At 50.8% G+C, this 22,724-nt stretch overlaps 12 protein-coding genes across 12 annotated transcripts; 6 read left to right on the top strand and 6 right to left on the bottom strand.

Annotated features, from left to right (window-relative positions):
- The first annotated feature begins 647 nt into the window (after positions 1 to 647).
- On the top strand, positions 648 to 2,100 carry BDV14DRAFT_176043 (purine and uridine phosphorylase). The gene has a single exon (XM_073769187.1). The coding sequence runs from the start codon at positions 900 to 902 to the stop codon at positions 1,914 to 1,916; it is 1,017 nt and encodes a 338-aa protein (XP_073626788.1). The 5' UTR covers positions 648 to 899; the 3' UTR covers positions 1,917 to 2,100.
- Positions 2,101 to 3,320: 1,220 nt separating this feature from the next.
- BDV14DRAFT_176041 (uncharacterized protein) lies at positions 3,321 to 3,900 on the top strand. The gene has a single exon (XM_073769186.1). It carries the CDS (start codon positions 3,392 to 3,394, stop codon positions 3,560 to 3,562), a length of 171 nt encoding a protein of 56 aa, XP_073626787.1. The 5' UTR covers positions 3,321 to 3,391; the 3' UTR covers positions 3,563 to 3,900.
- Positions 3,901 to 5,295: 1,395 nt separating this feature from the next.
- BDV14DRAFT_201550 (uncharacterized protein) lies at positions 5,296 to 6,159 on the bottom strand (the record flags this gene model as incomplete). The annotated part of the gene is made up of 2 exons (XM_073773788.1): positions 5,296 to 5,797; positions 5,873 to 6,159. The coding sequence occupies 2 exons, from the start codon at positions 6,157 to 6,159 to the stop codon at positions 5,296 to 5,298; spliced, it is 789 nt and encodes a 262-aa protein (XP_073626786.1).
- A 222-nt stretch (positions 6,160 to 6,381) lies between these two features.
- On the bottom strand, positions 6,382 to 8,187 carry BDV14DRAFT_209712 (general substrate transporter; the record flags this gene model as incomplete). The annotated part of the gene is made up of 3 exons (XM_073775716.1): positions 6,382 to 6,554; positions 6,610 to 8,010; positions 8,061 to 8,187. 3 exons carry the CDS (start codon positions 8,185 to 8,187, stop codon positions 6,451 to 6,453), a joined length of 1,632 nt encoding a protein of 543 aa, XP_073626785.1. The 3' UTR covers positions 6,382 to 6,450.
- A 755-nt stretch (positions 8,188 to 8,942) lies between these two features.
- Positions 8,943 to 10,363, top strand: BDV14DRAFT_190718 (uncharacterized protein; the record flags this gene model as incomplete). Its single annotated transcript, XM_073771370.1, has 2 exons — positions 8,943 to 9,133; positions 9,388 to 10,363. The coding sequence occupies 2 exons, from the start codon at positions 8,943 to 8,945 to the stop codon at positions 10,361 to 10,363; spliced, it is 1,167 nt and encodes a 388-aa protein (XP_073626784.1).
- Positions 10,173 to 12,411, bottom strand: BDV14DRAFT_176038 (uncharacterized protein). The gene has a single exon (XM_073769185.1). It carries the CDS (start codon positions 12,212 to 12,214, stop codon positions 10,730 to 10,732), a length of 1,485 nt encoding a protein of 494 aa, XP_073626783.1. The 5' UTR covers positions 12,215 to 12,411; the 3' UTR covers positions 10,173 to 10,729.
- Positions 12,412 to 12,735: 324 nt separating this feature from the next.
- On the bottom strand, positions 12,736 to 14,717 carry BDV14DRAFT_209710 (FAD-binding oxidoreductase; the record flags this gene model as incomplete). The annotated part of the gene is made up of 7 exons (XM_073775715.1): positions 12,736 to 13,049; positions 13,085 to 13,376; positions 13,478 to 13,808; positions 13,860 to 13,950; positions 14,004 to 14,035; positions 14,066 to 14,400; positions 14,494 to 14,717. The coding sequence occupies 7 exons, from the start codon at positions 14,715 to 14,717 to the stop codon at positions 12,909 to 12,911; spliced, it is 1,446 nt and encodes a 481-aa protein (XP_073626782.1). The 3' UTR covers positions 12,736 to 12,908.
- A 480-nt stretch (positions 14,718 to 15,197) lies between these two features.
- BDV14DRAFT_201544 (uncharacterized protein) lies at positions 15,198 to 16,810 on the top strand (the record flags this gene model as incomplete). Its single annotated transcript, XM_073773787.1, has 5 exons — positions 15,198 to 15,326; positions 15,378 to 15,443; positions 15,494 to 15,977; positions 16,027 to 16,101; positions 16,176 to 16,810. The coding sequence occupies 5 exons, from the start codon at positions 15,198 to 15,200 to the stop codon at positions 16,808 to 16,810; spliced, it is 1,389 nt and encodes a 462-aa protein (XP_073626781.1).
- Positions 16,811 to 17,575: 765 nt separating this feature from the next.
- On the bottom strand, positions 17,576 to 18,414 carry BDV14DRAFT_176031 (uncharacterized protein). Its single transcript, XM_073769184.1, has 3 exons — positions 18,037 to 18,414; positions 17,973 to 17,980; positions 17,576 to 17,914 (listed from the first exon to the last, which is right to left on the bottom strand). The coding sequence occupies exons 1-3, from the start codon at positions 18,191 to 18,193 to the stop codon at positions 17,687 to 17,689; spliced, it is 393 nt and encodes a 130-aa protein (XP_073626780.1). The 5' UTR covers positions 18,194 to 18,414; the 3' UTR covers positions 17,576 to 17,686.
- A 614-nt stretch (positions 18,415 to 19,028) lies between these two features.
- BDV14DRAFT_201542 (uncharacterized protein) lies at positions 19,029 to 19,814 on the top strand (the record flags this gene model as incomplete). Its single annotated transcript, XM_073773786.1, has 1 exon — positions 19,029 to 19,814. One exon carries the CDS (start codon positions 19,029 to 19,031, stop codon positions 19,812 to 19,814), a length of 786 nt encoding a protein of 261 aa, XP_073626779.1.
- Positions 19,663 to 21,736, bottom strand: BDV14DRAFT_176028 (DnaJ family domain-containing protein). The gene is made up of 2 exons (XM_073769183.1): positions 21,270 to 21,736; positions 19,663 to 21,197 (listed from the first exon to the last, which is right to left on the bottom strand). Exons 1-2 carry the CDS (start codon positions 21,693 to 21,695, stop codon positions 20,046 to 20,048), a joined length of 1,578 nt encoding a protein of 525 aa, XP_073626778.1. The 5' UTR covers positions 21,696 to 21,736; the 3' UTR covers positions 19,663 to 20,045.
- Positions 21,737 to 21,989: 253 nt separating this feature from the next.
- Positions 21,990 to 22,608, top strand: BDV14DRAFT_201540 (mitochondrial 37S ribosomal protein mS37; the record flags this gene model as incomplete). Its single annotated transcript, XM_073773785.1, has 3 exons — positions 21,990 to 22,116; positions 22,317 to 22,393; positions 22,519 to 22,608. 3 exons carry the CDS (start codon positions 21,990 to 21,992, stop codon positions 22,606 to 22,608), a joined length of 294 nt encoding a protein of 97 aa, XP_073626777.1.
- Between the last annotated feature and the right edge of the window lie 116 nt (positions 22,609 to 22,724).

Genomic DNA, 22,724 nt, shown 5'->3' with positions numbered 1-22,724 from the left:
TCCTTGCCTCAATTCCTCTACTTAGGCTCTCGTGAACTCTCCAGCAGTAAGACCATACGTCGTATAATCGTCAATTGCAGTCTTCCTTCTTGTGCGCTAGTGGTTTAGCTGTTGCAACAGGTGCCAATATGGATAGTTTGGCGCTGTTTGTGAGGTCGTTCCGAGGAACCCTTCCACTGACCCGACTCTTGAGATGTCTGGAGTTCCTCTTATGCCACGAACTTCTGGGCTTTGTGCTGTCTTTGGCTGTAGAAAAGCGTCTTGAATTGAACTGATACAGCATGATTCAATGGCTACGCCATTTTCCTGCTGGGACAGAGATTTGATGGCTGTGCTGGGCTTTAGTGGAGGGTGTTCGGATCTAACTAGTGAGCGAAAATGGTAATAGTATGCTATGGATCCTCCAGGAGAATCAAGTACACATGTGGAAAGGAATTGTTTAGCCATAGTTGAAGCTGAGGATGAGGTTTTTATACTAGACTTGTTAATGTCTTAATCCTGCCTTGTTATTCAGGTATTCAAATATTAATGCCTTGTTTCTGCCTGACTTTTTACTTTTGTTTTTACCAATTTATATATCCCCTAAACTTTAGTACAATCTATTAAGCTTAATAATATAGAATATTTAAGTTCTATATTATATATATATCAAGTTAAACTAAAGAGTATTCTAAGTTCCAGTATTAGTCAAATTCCAGAGAAGGTGTAGGAGTAGAAATGCCAAGTGCAGACCTCCGCCTCTATTTTTGCACACGGCAGATTGCTCTGCTCTGTCTTATACGCCCCTCTTTTCTCGCCCAACGAACTTCTCAATTTAGCAGCTGATCACAGCTCACGTCCAATCTTGTATTCTAATCAAGAATATTCGTCTGTAATGCAGAGTAGATTAGATCTCCACGATGGCTCATCCCCCACTCGAAACGTTCCAAATCGGCTGGATCTGTGCTCTTCCAGTCGAGCTCGCAGCAGCCGTGGAGATGCTAGATGAGAAATTCGGCTTGCTTGATTCACAAAATGCAGCCGATTCGAACACATACACCCTAGGTCGAATCGGAAAGCATCATATTGTGATCGCCTGCCTTCCCGCAGGCCAATATGGCAACACCTCTGCAACTATGGTTGCCAATAACATGGCTCGCACGTTTCCACGGTCTCTCCGTGTTGGGTTGATGGTCGGTATTGGAGGGGGTATTCCTTCAGCTGCTCGTGATATACGACTTGGAGACATTGTGATTAGCTGCCCTGACAATACCGAAGGAGGAGTTGTACAGTACGACATGGGGAAGGTTTCTGCACCTGGTAAATTCCACCGGACCGGGTCTTTGAACAGCCCTCCTAGATCGCTATTGACCGCGGTCAGTCTGATGAGAGCTGCTGAGATGACCGACGACCCTGTCTTCCCGTCATATCTCTCCACAGCGATCGCGAGGACCGAGCGAACCCGGAAGAACTTTGGTCGACCCGATTTAAGACAGGATCGACTGTTCAAGCTGGAGTACGATCATCCAGAATTTGCTAGTAAATGTGATGGATGTCCAGCAGAGTGGGAAGAGACGAGAGATGAGCGCCAAACTAGCGATCCGCAACCACATTACGGGATTATTGCATCTGGCAATGCTGTTATTAAACATGGATTGAAGCGTGAACAGCTCAGGCTAGAGACCGGGGCGTCATGTGTAGAGATGGAGGCAGCTGGGTTAATGATGGACTTTCCATGTCTTGTTGTCCGAGGTATCTGCGATTATGCCGACTCGCATAAGAACAAGAAATGGCAAGGATACGCAGCCTTATCAGCAGCTGCATATGCAAAGCAACTGCTAGGTTACGTAGCAGCAGGTCAAGTCTCACAGGAGCGCTTGGTAGTGGATGTATGTAATAAGTGGAATCGACATCGACTGGATTTCGACCAAAGCTAATCCATCTGCCTCGCTTTCTGAAGAGGAATTGAGAAACGAAGTCCAAGGCGTCAATCAACGTTTAGACTGGGCATACGATCAACGCGAGAAGCAGCATAATGAAGTTATCAGAAGAGTTTTGACGGAACAGCAACAGCGATGCCACCAGACTTTCAAAGTATCAAACTACGTGGAGCAAAAGAACATCAATCCGCGAAGAGTAGAAAGAACGTGTCAGTGGGCGTTGCGGAGTCCAGAGTACACTCGTTGGTGGGAGGGCAAGTGCAATGGTCTTCTGTGGGTGTCTGCTGATCCAGGCTGTGGCAAGTCTGTTCTTGCCAGATCCATCGTTGATGACATGGAAGCTTCCTCTCCCGACATCACAACATGTTACTTTTTCTTCAAAGACAACGACCAGCAAGACTAACTTTCTATAGCACTGTGCGCTATATTACACCAACTCTTCAGTCAACGGCCTGACCTACTCGAGCATGCGATACCGTCCTGGGAAAGAAACGGAGAGCAGCTTCAACACGATGCTGAAGAGCTTTGGCGTATCTTGCTTGCAGCCACGTTCGCCAGAGCACCTTGCAGAATAATCTGTGTTCTCGATGCCCTTGACGAATGCCGCGAGGCCGATCAACGTCGCTTGATAGATAAGCTCGAGTCCTTTTACCATGGCAAGACGAAATCATCAACTCAAAGCAACTGGCTCAAATTCCTGGTGACGAGTCGTCCATACGACTATCTCCAGCAAGGCTTGCACATGATTACGAACATCTTTCCACATGTGCACCTTAAGGGCGAAGAAGAGAACGAGCTGATCCACGAAGAAATCAATATCGTCGTAAAGTTGAGAGTCAAAGAGCTGGCCGCCACACTCAAATTGCTACCGGAGATTCAGCAACGAATAGAGACGAAGCTTCTCTCAATGAAAAACCGCACTTACCTGTGGCTACACTTGGCTATCGATGATATCCGTGAGACGTTCGCAAAGAGTCTTTGGCCTGCTGAAGAGCCAATCCAACTCATACCATCTTCCGTGAACGCGGCCTATTTGAAAATCTTGGACCGCATCCCACCACAGAGTGAGAAAATAGTGAAAACAATTTTTGAGATTGTTATTGCAGCACGGCATCCTCTGAAAATATCTGAGATGGCAATGACCTTGAGTGTAGCCATGTGCTCTCAACGCCAGAAACCATCACACGCTGGGGTAGACGAGCTAGACTTTGGTGAAAAGCTTCGTCGTCTATGCGGACTTTTCATCTTCATCAATCAGTCAAAGATATACTTCGTCCATGAAACAGCCAAAGAATTTCTGCTGGCAAACATATCAACAATTCCAACTATTCCGTCCAAAGTCTGTTGGCAGCACTCCATCACACCCCAGAATGCCCACAAGACTCTTGCAATAGCCTGTGTGGAATATCTCAACTCCTTGAACCAGGATAAAGAGGTAGTCATTCTCGTCACTGAAGAAGCTGATTCAGATCATGATAAGAAATACTATACGAATAGTAAAGGTCTTGTCAGTGAGAGAGCTGAGAAAAGCATTCTCCAATCGCCCACTCACACGTTGTTGGTCTACGCAGCTAATAACTGGGGTCACCATTTTTCTCTGGCCGATTTTTCTTCTGATGATGAAGTATTGTCTTCAACGCTGAGGATATGTGATCCGCATTCATCCATTTTTGGGACCTGGTGGAACATTCATAACGAAGTTCTTCTTTGGAGGGGTTTGGAGTTCACGCCTCTGATGGTGTCGTCTTACTTTGGACATCAGGTAGTGGTCGAGGCCATGCTGAATTCAGGCGCTCAAACAGAATCAGCACCACAAACCCCGTTATGCATTGCCGCATATGAAGGCCATACGGCCGTCGTCAAGGTTTTGCTGGAAAATGGGGCTGACGCTCAGCCAAAAGTATGGAATAGTCCGATATTCAGGGCTGCTGAAAACGGGCATCGGGCCATCGTCGAGTTGCTTATCCAAAACGGTGCGAGTGTCAACCCGGAACAGGGTGCCGCCCCAATATCCATTGCCGCCGAGAACGGCGACTGGACACTCGTTCAGATGCTTATTGATCACGGCGCTGAGGTTGAAACGAAACATCCAAATGTTAGCCCGATATGCTGGGCCGCCTATAAAGGATACCAGGCCATCCTTAAGAGACTGCTAAACATTGGTGCTGATATTGAGTCAAGTGGCTGGTATGGAATGACACCGCTCAGTCTTGCCGCAAGGGAGGGCCACGCTGCTGTTGTCAAGTTTCTTCTTGAGCGAGGTGCTAAGACAGAACCAGAAAGGCTTCAAAGCCCACTATCACTAGCTGCAGAGGAGGGTCATGAGGCTGTAACCAATGTGCTACTCGACAATGGAGTGCGAACTGAATATGAATACGGCGGACAAACGCCTTTGTCGCGGGCAGCAGAAAACGGGCGCGGGAAAGTGATCAGGCTGCTTATAGAGAAGGGGAGGGCAAACCCGGACTCCAAAGATCCCAATGGACGAACTCCACTATCATTAGCCGCGGGTAATGGATATGCGCATGTGGTTGAGTTGTTATTGGCAACCAATGCAGTTGATCCAGACTCCCGCGACTATGGATGGACACACCTAACAAATGCAGCAAAGGGGACATACCGCGACATTGCCGCATTTCTACACAAGAAAGGGGTAGTTACCCCCAAATCCACTGGACGAACACCATTATCTTATGCAGCGGAATATGGAAGCGCTGTAGTAGTCGAAATGCTTCTAGAAAACGAAAAGGTTGATCTGAACTCCAGGGACTCATATGGTCTGACACCGTTATCATATGCTCGAATGAAAGGACACGATATAGTCATGGGCCTGCTTCTCAGCAAGGGCGCTCGAGACAACACTTGATCAAATCCGCCAACATCGTATCGTTCAGGACAGGGCTTTTGGTTTCGTCAGTTGGTCGTCCCAGTTTACCTACAGAGTGACAAGACAATATGCTTCGACTGGTAACATCGGACACCTTATATTCGATCAGAGCAGTACTGCCCTATATCCCTCTTCCGATGCCGGCGATAGCCACATATATGCCCGGTATCGTTACCTATTACTTGGCCCGTACAAAAGTGCGATATGGTGGCGACCATAGTGATCCAATATACTTGCCAAATTACCGTGAGTCTTGGTTGTTTTTCCATCAGACCCAACATGCTGTTGAGACCAGCTGGGATTAGAGCAGGGTAAGACTAATAAAAGAGAGAGACGTTCCATTGCGAAGAATGCCACGGGACTCATATTAGGCCAGAAAGATCTTGAAGCATCTCTCCATGCCACCATATCAGCACTTATATACTTAGGGCACAGTTATCTAGAACATTGATAGCTAGCACCCCTAACTATCGCCAATCCCTCAAACCCTCACATAACATTCCTCTCAACCAACGGCCCCGTCTTTTGCCCCTCGAGTTCCCCCCACTGCTGCGGCCTCCTCCTAACCAACCCACTATAAAACCAACTCGCCATAGTAAAAACATCATAAACCGGCACCCCCGTCTCCCGCTGCACAGCCTCCGCATAAACCGGCATCTGCGTACACTCCAGCACAATCGCCCCGATATCAGGGTGCTCATTCACCAATTCCTTAGCGGCACAGATCATCTCTCGCTCAATGTCGTCGTGGTCATACTCTATTTGGCCTCTTACTAGGCCCTGCAGAGATCCGGAGCTTGGTGCGCCGATGATGTGGCATCGCTCTACACTGGACGGTGGGATTTCCAATCGGGAGAAGTGTAAAGGGCCAAGTTGGGTTGCGTTGTAGGTTATGATACCGATTGATTTTGTGGGTGGGAGGAATGTGAGGATGGAGGGGATTTGGAGGAGGGAGGATGTTGCTATTGGGATTGGGAGACGGGATGCGAGTCTACACTTCTCGTTAGTTATCATGACTTCACTTACCATAGGTAGGAATACCCAGGACGGGAACATGGAAACGCACGTAGTCTGAGCCTGCGCCAAAAACCCACAAGAGGTAATAATCCCCACCGCCCCTCTCTCCGCAAGCTTTTTTCCAGCCTGCACGAAGGAATCAAGGAATTCTTCGTTGTAGTCATCCTTGCTTACAAGGACATTTTCTTTTGAGCCCGTTGCTAATTCGCGGATTAGTGGGAAGGACCAGGTATCACTGTTGAAGGCGTCGCCGGATGGTCGGTAGAAGAAGCATTCTACTGCTAGGAAGCCGAGGGGGGGGAGGGTTGTTGTGTCGGACGGCGTGTAGTTTGTCATTTTGGTTGTTATGGCGGTATGCCTTGATGGTGTTGAGGAGTGGTTGCTGCTGGGTTAGGGCTGGCTGGTTGTATACTGCAGTGGTTGTTTAACAGTGTCTATATAGTAGGGCTTGGGGTAGCTTGGAGAGGTTTTAGTTTAGTTTGGAGTATACTGAGTCTACCAAGAGAGCTCGGGTTCTTCCGAGAGACGCTATGAGCCAATGATGCTGAGGGATGTTATCTGGATGTTGGGGTAGGTATATTGAGATTTGAGGGTCATATGCTGATCTATCTATCAGTCGCTATCTAACTAGTATCTCTTCCATTGTTCCAGGCTAAACCTCTGCCCCCTTGACACCCTCGCCCTTGACAGCAACCACGCTCTCGTCTGTCTCATCCATATCGCCTCCTCCACTACCGATACCACTCTCAGCCCTCCCCTCAATAACCTCCGCCCTAACCATCTTACTCCTCTTCCAAGTGTTCCACCACGGCCCCTCAAACAACACATCCAGCTGCTCAAGCGGCACGCCCGCCGTCTCAGGCACCACACAAAAGACATAGATTAGCGCCAAGAAGCACCAACCCGCAAAGAACAAGAACGCACCCCAATTATCCGTCTTCTCTAATAATCCGGGCACACCCTTATTCACACCGAAAAAGAACCACCAGTGGAAGAACTGCGTCAGCGCGGCTCCAAAACTGCGGAGCTGATTCGGCCAGAGCTCTGAGACGAATATATAAGGTAGAATCAGGAGACCAATGGCGTACCCGAATCCGTGGATGAAGATTGCTGCGATGGCGGCTTGGCCTGCTGCCACGGGGACGGGTCCTTCGTTGTTAAATTTGATGAATACGCCGATATAGGTGTCTGAGAGCATTTGGATTGTGATGCCCAATATCAGACTATTTCGGCGGCCGATTGCGTCGACGAGGAGGAAACTTGCGATGACCGTGAAGAAGAATTTTGCCATGCTGTACATGCCTGTTACGAAGAGGCTGTATGCTGAGTCGCCTTGGATGCCGACCATTCCTAGCACGGGGACGAGGTAGGTGGTTATACTGTTTGCGCCGGAGAGCTGAGCTAATGCATACGAGAGGAATGCTTGCTGAGTGCGGCGCAGGTTCGTTTTGACGAGAAAGGTCTCTTTCAGAACGGACTTTAGGCCCTTAAGGGAGTATGTGCTTGCTGAGCCAAAGGCCGCGCGCTCCTTGACGATCGAGTTGCGGATGTCGCTTAGTTCTGCTTGGACTCGGGGCGATTCAAGCGGGAGGCCTCGAAGGAGGACCAGTGTCTGCGTAGCTTCTTCGTCTTTGCCGATTAGGAAGAGCCAGCGGGGGCTTTCGTAGATGAAGAAACTGGCGACAATGGCAAGTGCCATGAATATGGCGGGCGCAAAGAATGGAACCTGCCATTGCAGTGTTGAAGAGGCCATATTGACGAAACATCCGTAGACGGTAAACGCGGCAACGAACAAGCCCATTAGCATCGCGATACTGAACCACGAGGTGAGAAGACCGCGGATCTCGGCTGGGGCGATTTCGACTAGCGAAACTGGTCCGATGACTGTTAGGGGTCCGACGCCGAAGCCAGCGATGACACGCGCTGCGTACATGGTTGCGATGTTGCCCTGGGATCCGACGGCAATCAATTGCCCAATTATCCAGATGAGCGCATAGATGCGGAATGACCATCGGCGGCCGACGCGATCATTGACGAAGAATGACAAGGCAGCGCCGGTACCTGCACCGACATAGACGAGCGATACAAAGTTGGAGACTTGCCCTGGATTGGTGGCTTCGGAGATCCCAAAGTCTTTTTGGAAGCCGGGGAGCGAGGGGATGGTTGAGCTGGAGCCCTGGTCCCAGCCTGATAGGTGAGCATGATGCATAAGGACAAAGTGTCAAATGGTAACGTACATAAAGGAATGCCGGATAAAGCGAATAGGGCCTGAGTCAAGAGCATGCGGTGGTTGGCGATGAGCGGCCTGGGAGAGGCCTTGATGTTGGCAATGTACTTTGCCAGAGTCGACTGCTTGAAAACCATCTTGATTGCTGCTTGTCTGAACTCCGCAGTCGGGTTGTGCTTGGTGTGCTCTTTAAAGCTACTTCTTATCAATCCCTCTCTATCTAGTGCCTGCCCTAGATAACCCTGCTATCTAAGGTATCTCCAGTCTCGGGAGAAGCCGAGCTGCTCAAAGCCAGACCTGGACCAAGACATGGGATTATCTGTGGTAGCTCTACCTGTATCTATTGCTTGGGTATAGTTCTACGGACCTATTTTCATTGATATGCTAATGATATTCTTGAGCTTTTTATTAATACTACAATGTCAGTTAAACACACAGTAGCCACTCCCTTCACGGCTAAAATACCCCAAGTTTTTCAACTAAAACTCCTTTACTAACATATGGCTTATGTGCCCCGTCTAATAGTGAACTAATATATTACTTATTCCTTATAGAACTGATGATCGTGTTTGGCACAACCGAACCGTCGACGTCGGGACTCCAACATCAACCACTACCCCCACCAACCCCTCACTAACCCCAGAAGATCCCTCTATGCGTAGCGAAGAGTGTAAATCGTGTTAGTTAGAGTGGTACTCCGTAGATGCCTCAGAATGTACAAGTTAGTTGCTGATCACGCGTTTAAGTATGGCCAGATACACCTTGCTGATTTCTTGGCTATCACTCTAAATTTGACTCCTGAATTGTTCTTCTCAACTCGCGCTCTAGCTACCGGTATCAAGTGGTGCATTCTACTTCCCCAATTCCATTCTGCTCTTTCTGGAGACTTGCCATGAGCGCTCTGGAATTCCTTACCGATACTGAAAACGGCGTGGAGCCTGTCGACAGCCATGATAAAGTGTTATTGATAGCATTTATCTACCTGGATAAACCGCTGTGGACCAGTAATGGCGTGTTTGACGTTATTGAGAAGCTGCACGCGCATGGATGGTCATTTGGAGAAGGCAAGTTGAGGTTCAATCGGTTAGTTACCATAGTTACCTACTACCATCCACATAGATATCTCCAAGGCTAAGAACCAAACCACCACACAGCACCCTTGATATATTCTACCTATCCCAAATCGCAGCAGGTATCTACCGCTCCTCCAGCCAAGGCGAAGGCCCCTTATTCCCCGCCCCCGACGATTTTGATGATTTCTACAAAGAGCACCATACGCTCCTGCACCCCTCCGCCTGACGCACCTATTACTCCGAGGCATTCCTAGAATAAATCAGCACAACCCGCTTCTATCGCCTCCCTAACCTCCAGGACTTACCGGACTCTGACTCCCCGCTGAGCCTGCCGCGCAATAAGCAGTCTCATCTTGGCGGTGGCGCACATGCCATGAAGCTTCCACGCTGGGCTTACAACGTTGCACGCACATACCTTAGACAACACCTTCTTCCGCTCGAGACTCTTACGGACATCGCACTCAGCACGATTGAGGAGACTATAACCCGCCTGCGGCAGACGCACCCGGTCGTGGCGCCCTACTCAAAAACTCAAGCATGTTTCTGGCTAGAGTACATGGGAAGACGATACTTTGGCAACAAACGCAGATCCGAGGCGCCGTCGCGGGCCACGGTGATTGAGGAGCGCTTCGGGATCCTTACGGCACAGGGGATGCACGATATGTATGAGTGGGAAGGGAAGTACTCAGCACCTCTGTGGGAGGCAAGCTGGGAACATGGTAGTGAGGTTGTTGTTGAGCCAGATGTTGAACATGGAACGTGGAAGAGCGAGGTTATGTGGGCTGGGTGGCCGGATGGGCGCGTGAGTGCGTTTGCGTGGTGGAGGGGGTGGGAGGGGGAGCTTGGGATTGAAGAGGAGATGGAGTTTTTGGATGCTGTTGCTGTAGAGGAAATAGAGATGGTTGGCGTGGAGGTGGAGATGGAGATGGATAAGTTGGATCTTGCGGTGCGGTCACATATTTTACTTGGGGTGATGCGGGGTGCAGTGTTGACAGGGGTGGAAAGGAAAGATTTTCTTCGGGAGATCGAGAGGGGAATGGTGTCGAGTGGTCGGATTGAAGAGGAAAGGGCGGGTTTGTGGTTAAGGGAGGCCTTGGGGGTTATGGAGCCATATGTCAGCATATGGGATGGGGTCTGGCCTGATGCAAAGGAGAGGAGACAGATGCTACGGCAGATTCTGGTGGAGAATGGGCAGCTCTTTGCAAGATGGGCACCTTCGCCACATTTGAAAGAGTTTTAGTTTCATGGTATTTTGTAATATGACATTTTTTGTTGGGAGGAAGGACGGGGATCTCCACTGAACCATTGGCAGGAATCACGCATAACTCAAACCGGGTCATATTTCATTCTTGGATGGAATATCGAATATGCATGTATGCGTGTGTGTAATCTGGATCAAACCAAACGCCTATCCCTGATATGTAATAGTAACCAAAAAATGAGAGAGTGAAAGAGAAGATAAGAAAAAAAAAGAAAGAGAAAAAGAAGTATCTAGAGATCGACTCGAAAACAATTACTAGGTAGGCAGGAGACCCAGCTCCCCCTCTACCCTCTACCTTGCCCGCTCAACCCCAAAGACCAATTATTAAAAGCACGGCTGGTATATTTAGTACCCCCACATATCCTCCTCCCCACGAACCGCATCCTCCTCATTCAGCGCTCTAAGCCCCATTTCCCGCCCTGCTGCCTTGCGCTGCTTCTTCGTGACGATTCGACTTGGCGTGAGCGGTGTCAGCGGCGTAAACGGCATATATGGGGAGTATGGCGTTGGTAGACCCGTTCTCGGACCACCCGCATGCTTCTCAGGTCGCTCGAGGATAGTTGTCTTTGTTGGTGGTGCTGAGAGGAGAGCAGGGTATGCGTCACGGAAGGGGAGGGAGTTGGTGCTCTTGTTGCCATTCGGTGACGGGGCGATCGAGACGGGGGATGCGGAGTGGAGGTTTAGTTGAGGTGGTTGGCGGCGCCCGCTGGAGGAGGTTGTAGATGTTGTGTTGTTTGTGTTTGTTCGGTTGTGGCTGATGTCAACCTTTGGGAAATGAGGTTTAGTTGAGCTGGGTGGGAGTGGTGGAGGAGCGGGATTATAGAAGCGTGGTGACAGCGGGATTTGTTCGGCTGGTGATGTCGGGCCGGATGCTGAGTGTGGAGAGGAGAGAGGCGAGGAGATAGAGATTCCAACTGGTGTTTGGGGTTTACGGGAGAAGCGCGGAGAGCGAATTTTGGACGCTCCAGGCTCCTTGTTCTGTGAATTTGAGGCTTGATCGCGGCTTGATTGGAAGAGAGACAGGTTTGAGATGCGCGAGAGGCGTGATGTCGAGCGCGCTGGGCTGGTTGGCGCTGCTGCGGGAGCCGGTGCGGGAGCGGGAGCAGCCGCGGCGGCGTAGGCTGGATAAGGGCTTGGGTTCTGCCCATGGTACTGCTGCTGGTATGGTTGAGGTTGAGTCTGTGGTTCAGGAACCGGCTGAGCATAATCCGAGAACGGGTTCGCGCTCTGGTAACTATGCGGAGAACGCGGTGATAAGTTCTTCAGACTAACATCGTCTGCTGGGCTGACTGGGGAATTGGCCGTCGCAGCACGCTCCTCATCGTGCCTCATCACAGCAGCATAGAGCATCTCCATTTGATCCTGCGCCCTGCGGCGGTCGGCGGCAACAACGGACTCATGGTCGATCGTTGCAACGCTGCCGTTGTTCGAGCGAGAGTGCGCCTGCGACTGCTGCGGACCTTTTGTCAAACTCGTCCACGACCTGAAGCCGTGCGACTTGTTTGTTGGTGTAATGGGACTGGGATCGACGGAGGTGGGCATGGGAGCGGTTTTGGGCTTCATCATTTCGACTTGCAAAGTGTAATTCGACGACTGAATTGTTCTGCGTAGGCGCCGGCCGACAACGAGGAGGAGGGTGAGGATAATGGCGACAAAGATCACGTATGCACCGACAATACCACCGATCTGAACAGCGAGTAGGGGCTCATCGAGCGGCGGATTGGTATCGACAGCGGCGCGCTGGAAGATATTCAAACTCGGTTTGAAAAAAGATTGCTCCTGCTGCTCGTGGGACAGCGGCAAATCTGGAGTCGAAGCAAAAGGAAGCATCTCTGATAACGCTCAAGTGTCGACGTGGAGCAGTGGGCTTATGTACGGTGGCTCATGGTCCGGGATCGCAAATCCTTTACAGAAGCGGACAATGTGACAGTGACCCGTAGACATGATGAGTGCTCTCCGGGGGTGATGATTGTGATATAGGCCGGCAGGGTTAGCCAAGTGATTGGGTTGTGGTGTGAGGATGCTCGAGGCGTCGAGGGGTAGAGACCGTTCGTTGGTTCCTCTAAGCGCCGGGATGCATCCACAGCACACCATCACGGCCGATACCAGCCACTCACAGGCCTCTCCTGCTGCAAAAGAACATTACTCGATATTCGGGCTGCCACTAGCATTCTTCACACTCTGTTCGTCCCTGGGTCGCTTTTCATAGGCTGGTGGCTATCTGGCTCGAAACGTTGTCTTGGGCAGTTTGCCCTGCATCTGTCATTTCGGAGTATAGCGTAGACTTCAATAGAACAGTGTATGCCGGTTTCGCTCAGCCAGGGCTCATCGCTTTTATTGGTCGCCGGGCGATCAGTAGCGACAATTGGTCGTTGGGAGGACTCTATGTGTAGGCACTATGGTAGGCAGTGCAAACACTGTAAGTAAGTAGTAAGTAGATTTGCGCAGGGGATCATTTCAAGCTCCTCCAGTGCCAAGTCCATTCATACACTGTACCTTCTCGTAGTCCTACGCTTTGCCAACCTTAGAAAGCAGCCACCCCCCCCTGCAACCTCTGAAACACCCCCTCCGGATCATACTTCCTTGCGACTCCCCACAACCTTTCCAAATTACTGGGTCCATACCCAGCTAGTGAGTCCTGGTCTCTTGCCGCATAATTCACATACTTGTATTCCAAGAAGAGGCTTCCCTTTTCGCCACGTCCTCCGCGGCATCTACGATCTTTCTGGAAGCCTCCCGCACGCGCGCTTCATCTGCGGCATGCTTGAAGTCGCCCATTGTCAGAAACCATTGCTGTCCGACCGGTTTCAAACCAAGAGGAGAGTCGGCACTCTTTTTCATCGCGAGAGAGGACATTGGCTGAAAGACGTTCGTTAGGACAAACTCGGTGACGCCTGCAGCGCTTAGTGCAGAGGTCTGTTCAAGACGAGCTTGTTCTGCCGCTTGGAGTATACTCGGTGATGGGAGGCTTGACATTGTACGGAACTCGTGACTGTTCATATATCAAGTGAGTACTTTATTTAGTCCGGGGCGTCCTTTGCGTCTTCATCACAAGCTCTGATCAGTGTAGGTTCTAGGTAGCGAGCAACGCACATCATATCCTCTTCCGGCACAAAATGCTTAATAGCATGCATGAGCTCCGATATCGTTCTGATCCCAGGGGTCACCGGAGCCTGCAAGAAGGGGACATCGAAGAATGGGGCGAATACGTCCGGGTTCTCGAGCGGGGAGCAATAGACATAGACATGCAGGACAGCGTCGCTGGTGCCGTGCCAGATCAGGGTAGCCTGATTGTCCGTTTCGATGTTCGCGTGGTACTGCATCAAAGCTGCCACGAGCGAGTCGTATTCTGTGGGTGAGTATACGCGGGCTGCACACCAAACCTTGTTGGGCACAGTGGTCATTTCGATCTTGGTGACAATGCCTGGGCCATTGTATGTCAGTGGAGCTTGTCGAGGAGAAGAATTGGGCGTACCAAAGTTAGCACCTCCGCCCTTGAGGGCCCAGAACAAGTCGGTATTTTCCTGGGCATGTGCATTGATGATGGCCGAGTCAGCAAGGACGACCTAGACAAACCTTGTTAACACGGTAAACCTTGTGCTTGAATCCAGGAACAAACCTCATAATTCACCACGCTTATTGCACCAACCCCTTATTGGCTGATCTGGAAAGAGATGCCACCTCCGAGAATCAATCCAGAAAGGCCAACAGTCGGCATCCGGCCACCAGCTACAGCAAGAGAGTGAGAATCCAGAGCGCTGTATACGTCGAGCCATCGCAGTCCCACACCAATATCTGCTTTGCGTTTATCGTCCGAAAGTTTAACCTGCTTAAACGCGCTAAGCGATATGACTACCCCGCCATTGTTGCTGTTTGAGCCTAGATTATGTTGATGCCCCCCGCCGCGGATCGAAAAGTGAATACGAAGGAATACGCAAAGCGCCAGTGCCGCGGCAACCTGTTGCGAAGTAGTGGGGGAGACGATGACCTCAGGCTGGAGCCAGCAGTTGGTGGACCTGCAATGTTTCAGGTATTAATATCAAAGTGAAGCTTGAAGAACGGATGGTTCCTGCGGGAAGAGAAAGAGAGTAGACGGAGGCTTGACAGACCACGGGACCTGGCGTTGGCGTTCGTACTCTTCCGACTCCCGCACTCGAGCTTTCTCCCCAAACATTACCGCGAACACCTTTGCTGCAAACAATCCCCGGGCGGAATCCTTGTCAGACTCAGGATGATCGACAAAGTCATTCAATATCTCCGCGACTCTAGTGCTGTCAAGTCCATTGTCCCGTTCAAGGATCGCAATCACTGTCTCTGGCGTGTATACTGCCATCGCGACTTGGGCCAACTGTTGCAACTACTACGAACAGAGACCGGTCGCCGAATTGGATGAAACATACGATCAGCGCAAGGGTGCCTTGGGGACAATCGAGGAAAAGGATTCCTCACGGCAATTGTCTAGCCCTTTGTAGTTCTGGGGGTGGAGAAAAGCTATGCCGCTAACAGATGGCAGATGAACTATGGATGCGCCAGGATCTAACAGTGGACCCTTCGCCCGCACCGAGCGTATGAGATTTTGCTTGCAAGATGAATCGAGACTTCGAAACACCACAACCAAGGCAGATCCGCTTGGGTCTTCCCGTCCCTGTCCCACAGGGCCAAATTAGGTGGTTTGCGGCACATGTCGGTGTCCTCGATTTTAAAGCACGCCCCGTCCGCTGTCCAAGGTCTGGAATTGGAGTCAGCCTCTCGTCTGGCATCTTCCGACCAGACTCTGAGCTCCAGCTGATACCGTGGAAGCCATCCATCAGGTATGGATGGAGCGGCTGTGACAGAGAACAATGGGGACGTCAGCAGCAAACGCACAGCACAAATGACCACCGCCGTGCGTGCTGTTGTTCTGGCGCTGGCGTCGCTGACGACATCCGTTTGTGTTCTCCGCGTAAGTTCTCCAATTGCTTGGGAAAAAATACAAAGCTGACTTCTCCGATAGCTGTATCTCCGCAAGTTCATCCACCGTTGCTTCGGACTAGATGACTTTTTGGTGATACTAGCCCTAGTATGTCGACCTCACCCCTCCTGATCCTACCAGCCCTAACCCCTTTCAAGGTCGCTGTCAACGGTTTCTCGGCTCTAGCATATACATTCACATACTACGGACTCGGCGTGGATACACACAATGTTCCCTCACAAGACCTCCTAACGTGGTTCAAGATCTACTTCGGCGCCGAATGCTCATATCTCGTCGTCGGGGCAATTGTCAGGATCAGTCTGATAGTGTTCATCATGCGCTTCTTCCCGACAAAGATCATCCGCATTGCTGGCATATCCCTTATGGTGTTTATAGGTGCCTTTACAATATCCATGACGCTAGCGCTCGCATTGAAGTGTCGCCCGTTCAGCGCGTCGTATGACAAAACCATCTCAGATGCGAAATGCTGGTCGTCGGATACGTACTTTGCAGTAGTAATGACACAGGGTGTTATTATGTTCGTGTTGGATGTGATCGTTCTTGCCCTTCCGTTTCGGCCGACCTGGAGGTTGCCGATGGACATGAGGGAAAGGTTGATGGTCTTGGGGTTGTTCGCTGTTGGTACGGTCTCCAGTCATCCCCACCCTTCTCAGCGTTAACACGATCGCAGGCTTCATTGCATGTGCAGTCGCCCTTGTGCGCTTCAGTACTCTTGTCCACGCCAGAGACGATACAAATTTCACCAGTACGTGATTTCTCAGCCTTGAAGCCACCCCGATTACCCTTCCAAGCTCAAGTCCTGACCCCTCTGTTCAACAGAATCAACCGCCTGGTATTTAATCTGGACAGAAATCGAATTCAACCTCGGCCTAACAGCCGGATCTCTCTCGACCTTGCCAAAACTGTTCAACTTGAACCGCTACAGGGCCCAGGCCCGAGCCGGCAACCGCAACCGCAACCGCAGCTCCCTTGCAATCTCCCCATACCCCACCCGGGACACCGCTCGCCTTTCCACCGCCAGAAGCGAAAAGTCCACGACGACGATCTCGACAAAACCACTTTCCATCTCCTCAGAAATGTGGATTAAGGGAATCCATAAGAAAACGGAAATTAAGCGCGTTTCGGAGTGCATGAGGGTTTTTGACACTGCCGAAGATAACGAGCGGAGTCGCCGCAGCGGAAGCCAAGAATGGATTGCGCCGAGTACACCTGCTGCTTTACCGTTACCTGGTGATGAGGAGGAGCCACCGCCGTCGAGCCGTGGTGTTATTTACGGTGCGGGAGAAAGCGTTACTCTCACGAGGGCTTACTCGGGCGCTCGCAAGGGTAGAGACCGGAAGGGCAGACGGAGCAATAGTCGCAGTCGAAGCCGGAGTCGAAAGCGCAGAGAGAAGAAGAAAGAGTTGGAGCGCAGAGGGGAGTATCAGGAGTTTGATATCGGGGATGAGCCTTAGGGCAATCGGGGCACTTTCCCATCATGATTCATTCATGCATTCATTTTCAACTCGGAGGTTTGGCGTTTTTTATATAGACTTGGATATACCCCGGGGGTTTTATTTTCTTGTGTATTCATTATTTTTTTACCTATTCTTTACTAGACTACATTCTATCTTTCGACGGCAATGCATTGATGCATTTTTTTTTGACAAATCTTTGGTCCATATTACGTCCTCTAAGTCACCTCACACTTGAAACAACTATGTCCCCGGACTTGAAGTCACAATGTCAGGCTGGAACTACGTGCTCCAGGGAGCTCCCCAGGGGTATTTATCATGGAATCTATACAATCCTGCCTTGAATATACAGACCTTGATCTGCGTCTTTTCATTGTATCGGAAGGATTCATGTAACTCCAGCTCCGTCTGGTCTCGCGCTTCCTCTCGGCAGGCATAGCGGACGGGAGATATTGTCGATTGCCTAGGTATCGAAGAAAGCCTATCTGGCCAAGAGTACTTTGTATCCCTGAATTTTCAGATACTTGGATGCTTTTACCGTGGTAGATGTTTTCTTGCTTACGCGCTGGGCAGGATGAGCCTGTGGTTAAAGTCCCTTGGTCATTGCGCAAGCTGGTGAATAATAGATACCTTTGGCATTAAAGGTATAAAGACGATCGTATAGAGTAGGAAGGAGGCTTCTATAAGGGTCATGCTTGGATTCCAGATCTGAGCTTTGACGGAAGGTCTGTTTAGAGTAGCTTTGTGTAGATTAATTATAGATATCTAGGTATAGAACCGTATATAAACACGTTTCTCTATATATCGAAACAGAAGACAATCACCCCTTTTTCACACACTCGCCACTATTATCCAACTTAGATCGCAGGATGGGATCTAGTTACCGCCCTGGGTGCTGCCCTGCTGCTCGCTGCTGAGGTGCTGCAGGCTACCGAGGATAACGTCCGTGCTGACCTCAGGAAGGTCCTTGAGGTTGCCGAGATCGATGTCGTTGCCGAGGGCGAGGCCCATGAAGTTTCCGCCGTTGATGTCTGAAGAGCCGGAGCCGGAGCTGGAGTCTGAGGAGGAGGTTGAGCTGGGGGTGGAGTCGGAGGTGGATTGGGTCTGGGTTTGTTAGCATACTTCTGGGATTAGATGACTCATTCATGTGGAGTGGTCATACGGAGTCGGCTGTGAGTAATGTTGTTAGTTTTGGATTCAATCAGGAGGTAACAAGGTAGACACACAGGCGCCAGGGAGCTGAGGAAGCTCAGGGATCTCAGTGCTGCCGGCGGAGGCGGAAGAAGTCAGGTCTCCAAGGGAAGGCGAAGTGCCAGTAGGCAGAGCCTGGGCAAGACCAGAGAGAGCGGCGACGAGGCCGAGAGAGTAGAGAGAGAATTGCATCTTGAAAGAGCGAATGTGATATGAGTGACAAAGAGTCGATTGTCAAGATGTCAAAAGATGGCGATCGATAGTTGACAGTTGAGAGAATGGGGACAACAAGGCAGGCAAGCTGTGGGGGACGCGATCTTTATAACAGATCATCGAGTCAGTCTCCTGATCCTTCAAGGTTGGACTCTATTTCGCGCTGATCGGCGTGTTGATGACGGTGATGTGGTTGTGAGCTGTGAGTTTATTGGTATACATCAGACGCTGTGATTGGTGTTCCTGGAGGAAAAGAAAGGTGCATCCACATGGCTGCCCATCCACGGTTGTTGCTTCTTGCCCCATGAGTTGTGGCTTGGAGGATACAACGGATTGAATCAAGGCAACAGCGAAAGTAGCTCAGTTGACTCCAGCCTCAAGCTCTTTGGCCCCAGAGTGGACTCGTTGCTGAGGTTGAGTTGGTGACAAGGTGGTGGAGGATAGAGAGAGGAATAGCTTCATCGAGCTAATTTCCTTCGGCTCGATGATCGCATTCCTCCACTCCACCACACCGTCATCCTTCAACACTTCTCCCCTCGAGGTCTTTGTTCAGTGTCTAGAGTCGAGGCTCAAAGCTCATCCCGAGTCTCGACTTCTGTCGTGACAATAGACACAGCCAGATCCAGCAGGAGCCATTGCCAGTGGACCGAAATGGAAGGCACGATGCGCACACCTCACCTCCACGACCAGGCCGGTGGCCTCCATCTCGAAGCTTGCCTCTTTGACTACTTGACGCCTTGATGCGCATCTAAGCAAATATAAATCATACGCTCATTCATACCGGACTTCGACTCCGAATCTATCTATCTACCCGATGGGCCACAAACTCTCCGCCGTAACTGGTGTCCGCTCCGAAAACTTCACAGAACCAGGCAACGCAATCAACGAGATTTGGATCGGGAACACTGAAATCATCTCTCGTCTCCCCTTTGGCGATAACGATCTGGAACAAGCTGGCTGGCCCGCAGGCAGAATGCCGAAGATACCCTGGCATAACTTCATTATCCCCTTGAAGCGCGATATCCAAGTACACAACAATGAAACACACCGTTTCGTTCTTCGCAGTGCCTCCGAAACGCCGATCGACCGGTTCTTATGTTGTATTGACCACGTATGCACCGCGGACCTTACCACCCATCGGATCACGACAAGGCTAACGAACGCCTTACTTGTCATTCTCTTCCTCGTCGCACTTGAATCTACCTGGTTCGCCATCATACACCTTGAAGAACCCAAAACACTACGGGAAACAGGCATTGTGTACGATTCTTTTCTCATGAAGACCCGAAAATATTTGAACAACTTTGCCTTCTGCGCTCTAATCGGCACATGGGTTTACACATCTGGCATTTTCTTTGCTTACTTTGCGCTCTTGTGTTGGGCGCAGCTTTTCTATGCTCTCGATCTCGTCAGCTGGGCGTGGCAGTTGCTCTGGGTGCCAATGGGTTGTTTTTATGTTTATTGGGCTACCCTCGGTGCGCGCGCTTTGGGGCTTATCTGGAGAGATTTCTGGAGGTATAGACGGAGAGTCAGAAGCGATGAGAAAGCGGACGAGGCTGAGAGGGTTGAAGCTAATGCTGGTCTAGAGGGAAATAAATAGGCTTGCAACCGACCTGTATAGCTCCTGACTGTTGGTCTCGGGATGATTCTGGTACTCGGGGCGTCCTCGGTCTGTTTGTATCATGGCATATTTATACTTCTTGAGCCTTTAGATACCGCGATAGTTCATACCTTGAGAATGCAATTGATCCAACTATGCATCTGGGCCATGGCTTGCTAGTAATCTATATCATATACATCATATATACTATACATACAAAAACCCATCAACCTATTTCTTCGCAAACATATCCTTCCAAAACTCCTTAAACCCATACCCCTTAGTCCCATCCTCCTCATAAACCCTCGTCGTCTGCCCAGTCCCCAAATTCTCAAAGACACTATTCGCCTTCGTCCCCAAACTAACCGGCGTGCGCACCCGTTCCGTTGCGCGCCGTTTAATCTCCTCCGCTATATTTGGTGCAACATCCGCGTAGCAAGCTGCTAATTCGCGGTCGAGATTCAGGTATGGTTTTTGCGCGACGGGCGGTGCTTGCAGGTTGTAGGAGCGCGTTTGCGAGTTTAGGGTTTTGATGGAGAGGTTTAGGAAGGAGGATTCGTTTGAGATGTATTGCGGGTCGCGGAGAGGCGGGAGTGGTGGGATGCCTTCTTCTGATGAGGGTGATGGTGCTGGTGATGGAGTTGTGGCTGCTGATTCTGGATCGCTGAAGGCCTTTGTAACAGCCGCACTCTCGGCGACTCTTCTTTCAGCAGCTGCGTATCCCCTCGCCCTAGCCATTTGCGTCTCCAGTGATCCGCCCTGGGACGCAACGATTCTCGCCGCGTGCCGTCGCCAGTCAGCTCGCAGCCTCGATCTAAACCGTTCCACTTCCCGTCCCAGTTCCTGTTGCTTCTCGATCCATGGCGGCACAATCTCCTGCTTCTGGATGATCTTGTTCATGAAGTACTCCGTCGTATCAATAAATGCACTGTTCGCATTATGGTCTGTTTCTGTCCCGACGCCCTTGCCGCGCTTTATGCGGTCGAATTGGCCCCGCGCTACAGCATCTTCAATTCGCTCGTTGGCTAGTGAGGCTAGCCCTTGTAATGTAGCTGGCATGGGCCGAGCACCGGGTGTGAACCGCTCGCGCATCTCGCGGCGCATGGCCTCGCGCTCGGTCTCGGAGACGCCCTCGGACTGGCTAAGTGTGTATGTATCCGTTCGTTCCTTGGCGGATGCGATACGCAGCCCCGGGTGGCGGGGTGGCTTCGGCGTGAGACGGGTGTCGATTGGGCCTGGGACGACGGGCTGCGGAATCTTGAAAGGCGTGCGGATGGGTTTCGAGGAACTATCGAGCATTCGGAGTGTTACGTCGTGCGTGCTCTCTTCACCTGTCCAGGGTTGAGACCCTGCTATATCTCTCGTACCGGCTCTAGCACTTTCCTGTGCATCACTATATGTTAGATCTTCTCCCCCCCTTAACAATTAATAAACCTGAATTGGAAGTATACGCACCGGCATATTAACAAAAGAATGTGCCCCCGCATGCTCGCTCTTGAACGCAGCGGCCGCGACTCGCTCCTCAAGTTCCCTCTTCAGGTCCTCCGAGAACCCGGCCTGCGTCATGTTCTTGCGCGCGGATCGGCCGCCTTCCATGTATGCTTGCTCGGCCATTTCGGAGAGGCGGCGGGTCATGGCGCCTTCTTCCTTTTCGGTCTCATTTGGTAGCTTAGTGTCGTTTGATTGTTCGGATTCTTTGGGAGTCGAAGCATTTTGTTGCTCTTGTGATTGCTCTTGTGATTGCGGCTGTTGCTGATGTCGGACGGAGAGCGCTGAGAAGTGGCGTTGAAGCTGCGCTGTTGATACAAGCGTTGGTGGTGGCAACAGCGGTCGCGCAAAGCGCTTCATGATTCTAGAGGGCCGGTAAGGATTAAAGCTCATGATGATAATGTACAAAAGAAAAAAGTAAATGGAAAAGGTATAGAGCGCAATGGAATTCGAGTCTCCGATAACGAAGTAAATCGCCCCATTGCCGGCGGCTGAGTCAGCGACCTCCGCGGAGAGAATTTGAAGGTCTTGGCACCTCCGAGCAACCGCATTTTCGCCGGCCAGCATCAACATCACCGTCGAGTCTCGCATCGCACCGTGCCAACGCCTTCTTCGCTCTTACTCCTCCCTTCTCGAACTCCCGGTTTGCTCCAGAGTTTCAGGCACAGGCCTGTTTCACCCGCCACAATGCCGCCCAAGAACGTCTCCACGAAACTCAACCCCGTCCGCCTGAACTCGATCCCTCGTCTCCGCGTGCGCGCCAAGGGGTCAAGTGAGCTTACACCTTGTGCGGCTGTTATGTCTGCTATGCTCTGTATGTTTGACGCTGTTCAAATATTTGTGACTGGGTGGCCTCGGTTCATTGGGTTGCGATTTGCTGGGATGGCACGATGCGGAGTGGAAGTCCATGCTTCTCGGTCCCAATCGCGTATCTCAGAGCCCTTGAATCAACTCAATACCAATGTACACCTTGTCTGTTTGTGAATCGAGGCTAATTGTTCTTCCCTTCTTTAGCATGCTGGGCCTCGCCTGCTACTTCAGAAGGCTGCAAAGTGCTTGAGCAGCAGTTGCGCGAGTGCATGGATACACACGTGCGTTTAACCCGATCTCTCCTCCTTCTTTTCCTCTTCTTCGCTTTTACACGACTTCTCCCGTTCAAACGCTGGGTCGGAATCCAATCGAAAGAAAAGCATACTAACGTTGACTCCCTCAACAGAAAGACAAGGGCGCCGCAAAGAATGCCATCAACTACCACCTTATGCGAATGTACCCGAAGGTCGTGGGGCCGAAGAAGAGGAAGACTTAAGCTTGTTGGTATTTGGTCATTGGTTATTTAAGGATGAAGAAAAGGGAGAAGGGACGAGCAGTTGGGACGGGGCAGTGGCCTCGTCTGGTTGATGGGGATACTACATCTATTATGGA

This window comes from Aspergillus stella-maris (genome assembly GCF_047715825.1).
Source record: "Aspergillus stella-maris strain CBS 113639 unplaced genomic scaffold BDV14scaffold_38, whole genome shotgun sequence".
Lineage (NCBI taxonomy): Eukaryota > Fungi > Ascomycota > Eurotiomycetes > Eurotiales > Aspergillaceae > Aspergillus > Aspergillus stella-maris.
The sequence above is the reverse complement of the archived record's forward strand: the minus strand, read 5'-3'. Positions and strand labels throughout refer to the sequence as shown.

Coding starts and splice junctions, on each gene's coding strand:
- BDV14DRAFT_176043 (XM_073769187.1), top strand. CDS start 900: ATGGCTCATCCCCCACTCGAAACGTTCCAAATCGGCTGGATCTGTGCT.
- BDV14DRAFT_176041 (XM_073769186.1), top strand. CDS start 3,392: ATGATAAGAAATACTATACGAATAGTAAAGGTCTTGTCAGTGAGAGAG.
- BDV14DRAFT_176038 (XM_073769185.1), bottom strand. CDS start 12,214: ATGCTTCCTTTTGCTTCGACTCCAGATTTGCCGCTGTCCCACGAGCAG.
- BDV14DRAFT_176031 (XM_073769184.1), bottom strand. CDS start 18,193: ATGCAATTCTCTCTCTACTCTCTCGGCCTCGTCGCCGCTCTCTCTGGT.
- BDV14DRAFT_176028 (XM_073769183.1), bottom strand. CDS start 21,695: ATGAGCTTTAATCCTTACCGGCCCTCTAGAATCATGAAGCGCTTTGCG. Junction 21,198..21,269: donor ATTCTTTTGTTAATATGCCG/GTGCGTATACTT, acceptor AGTGATGCACAG/GAAAGTGCTAGAGCCGGTAC.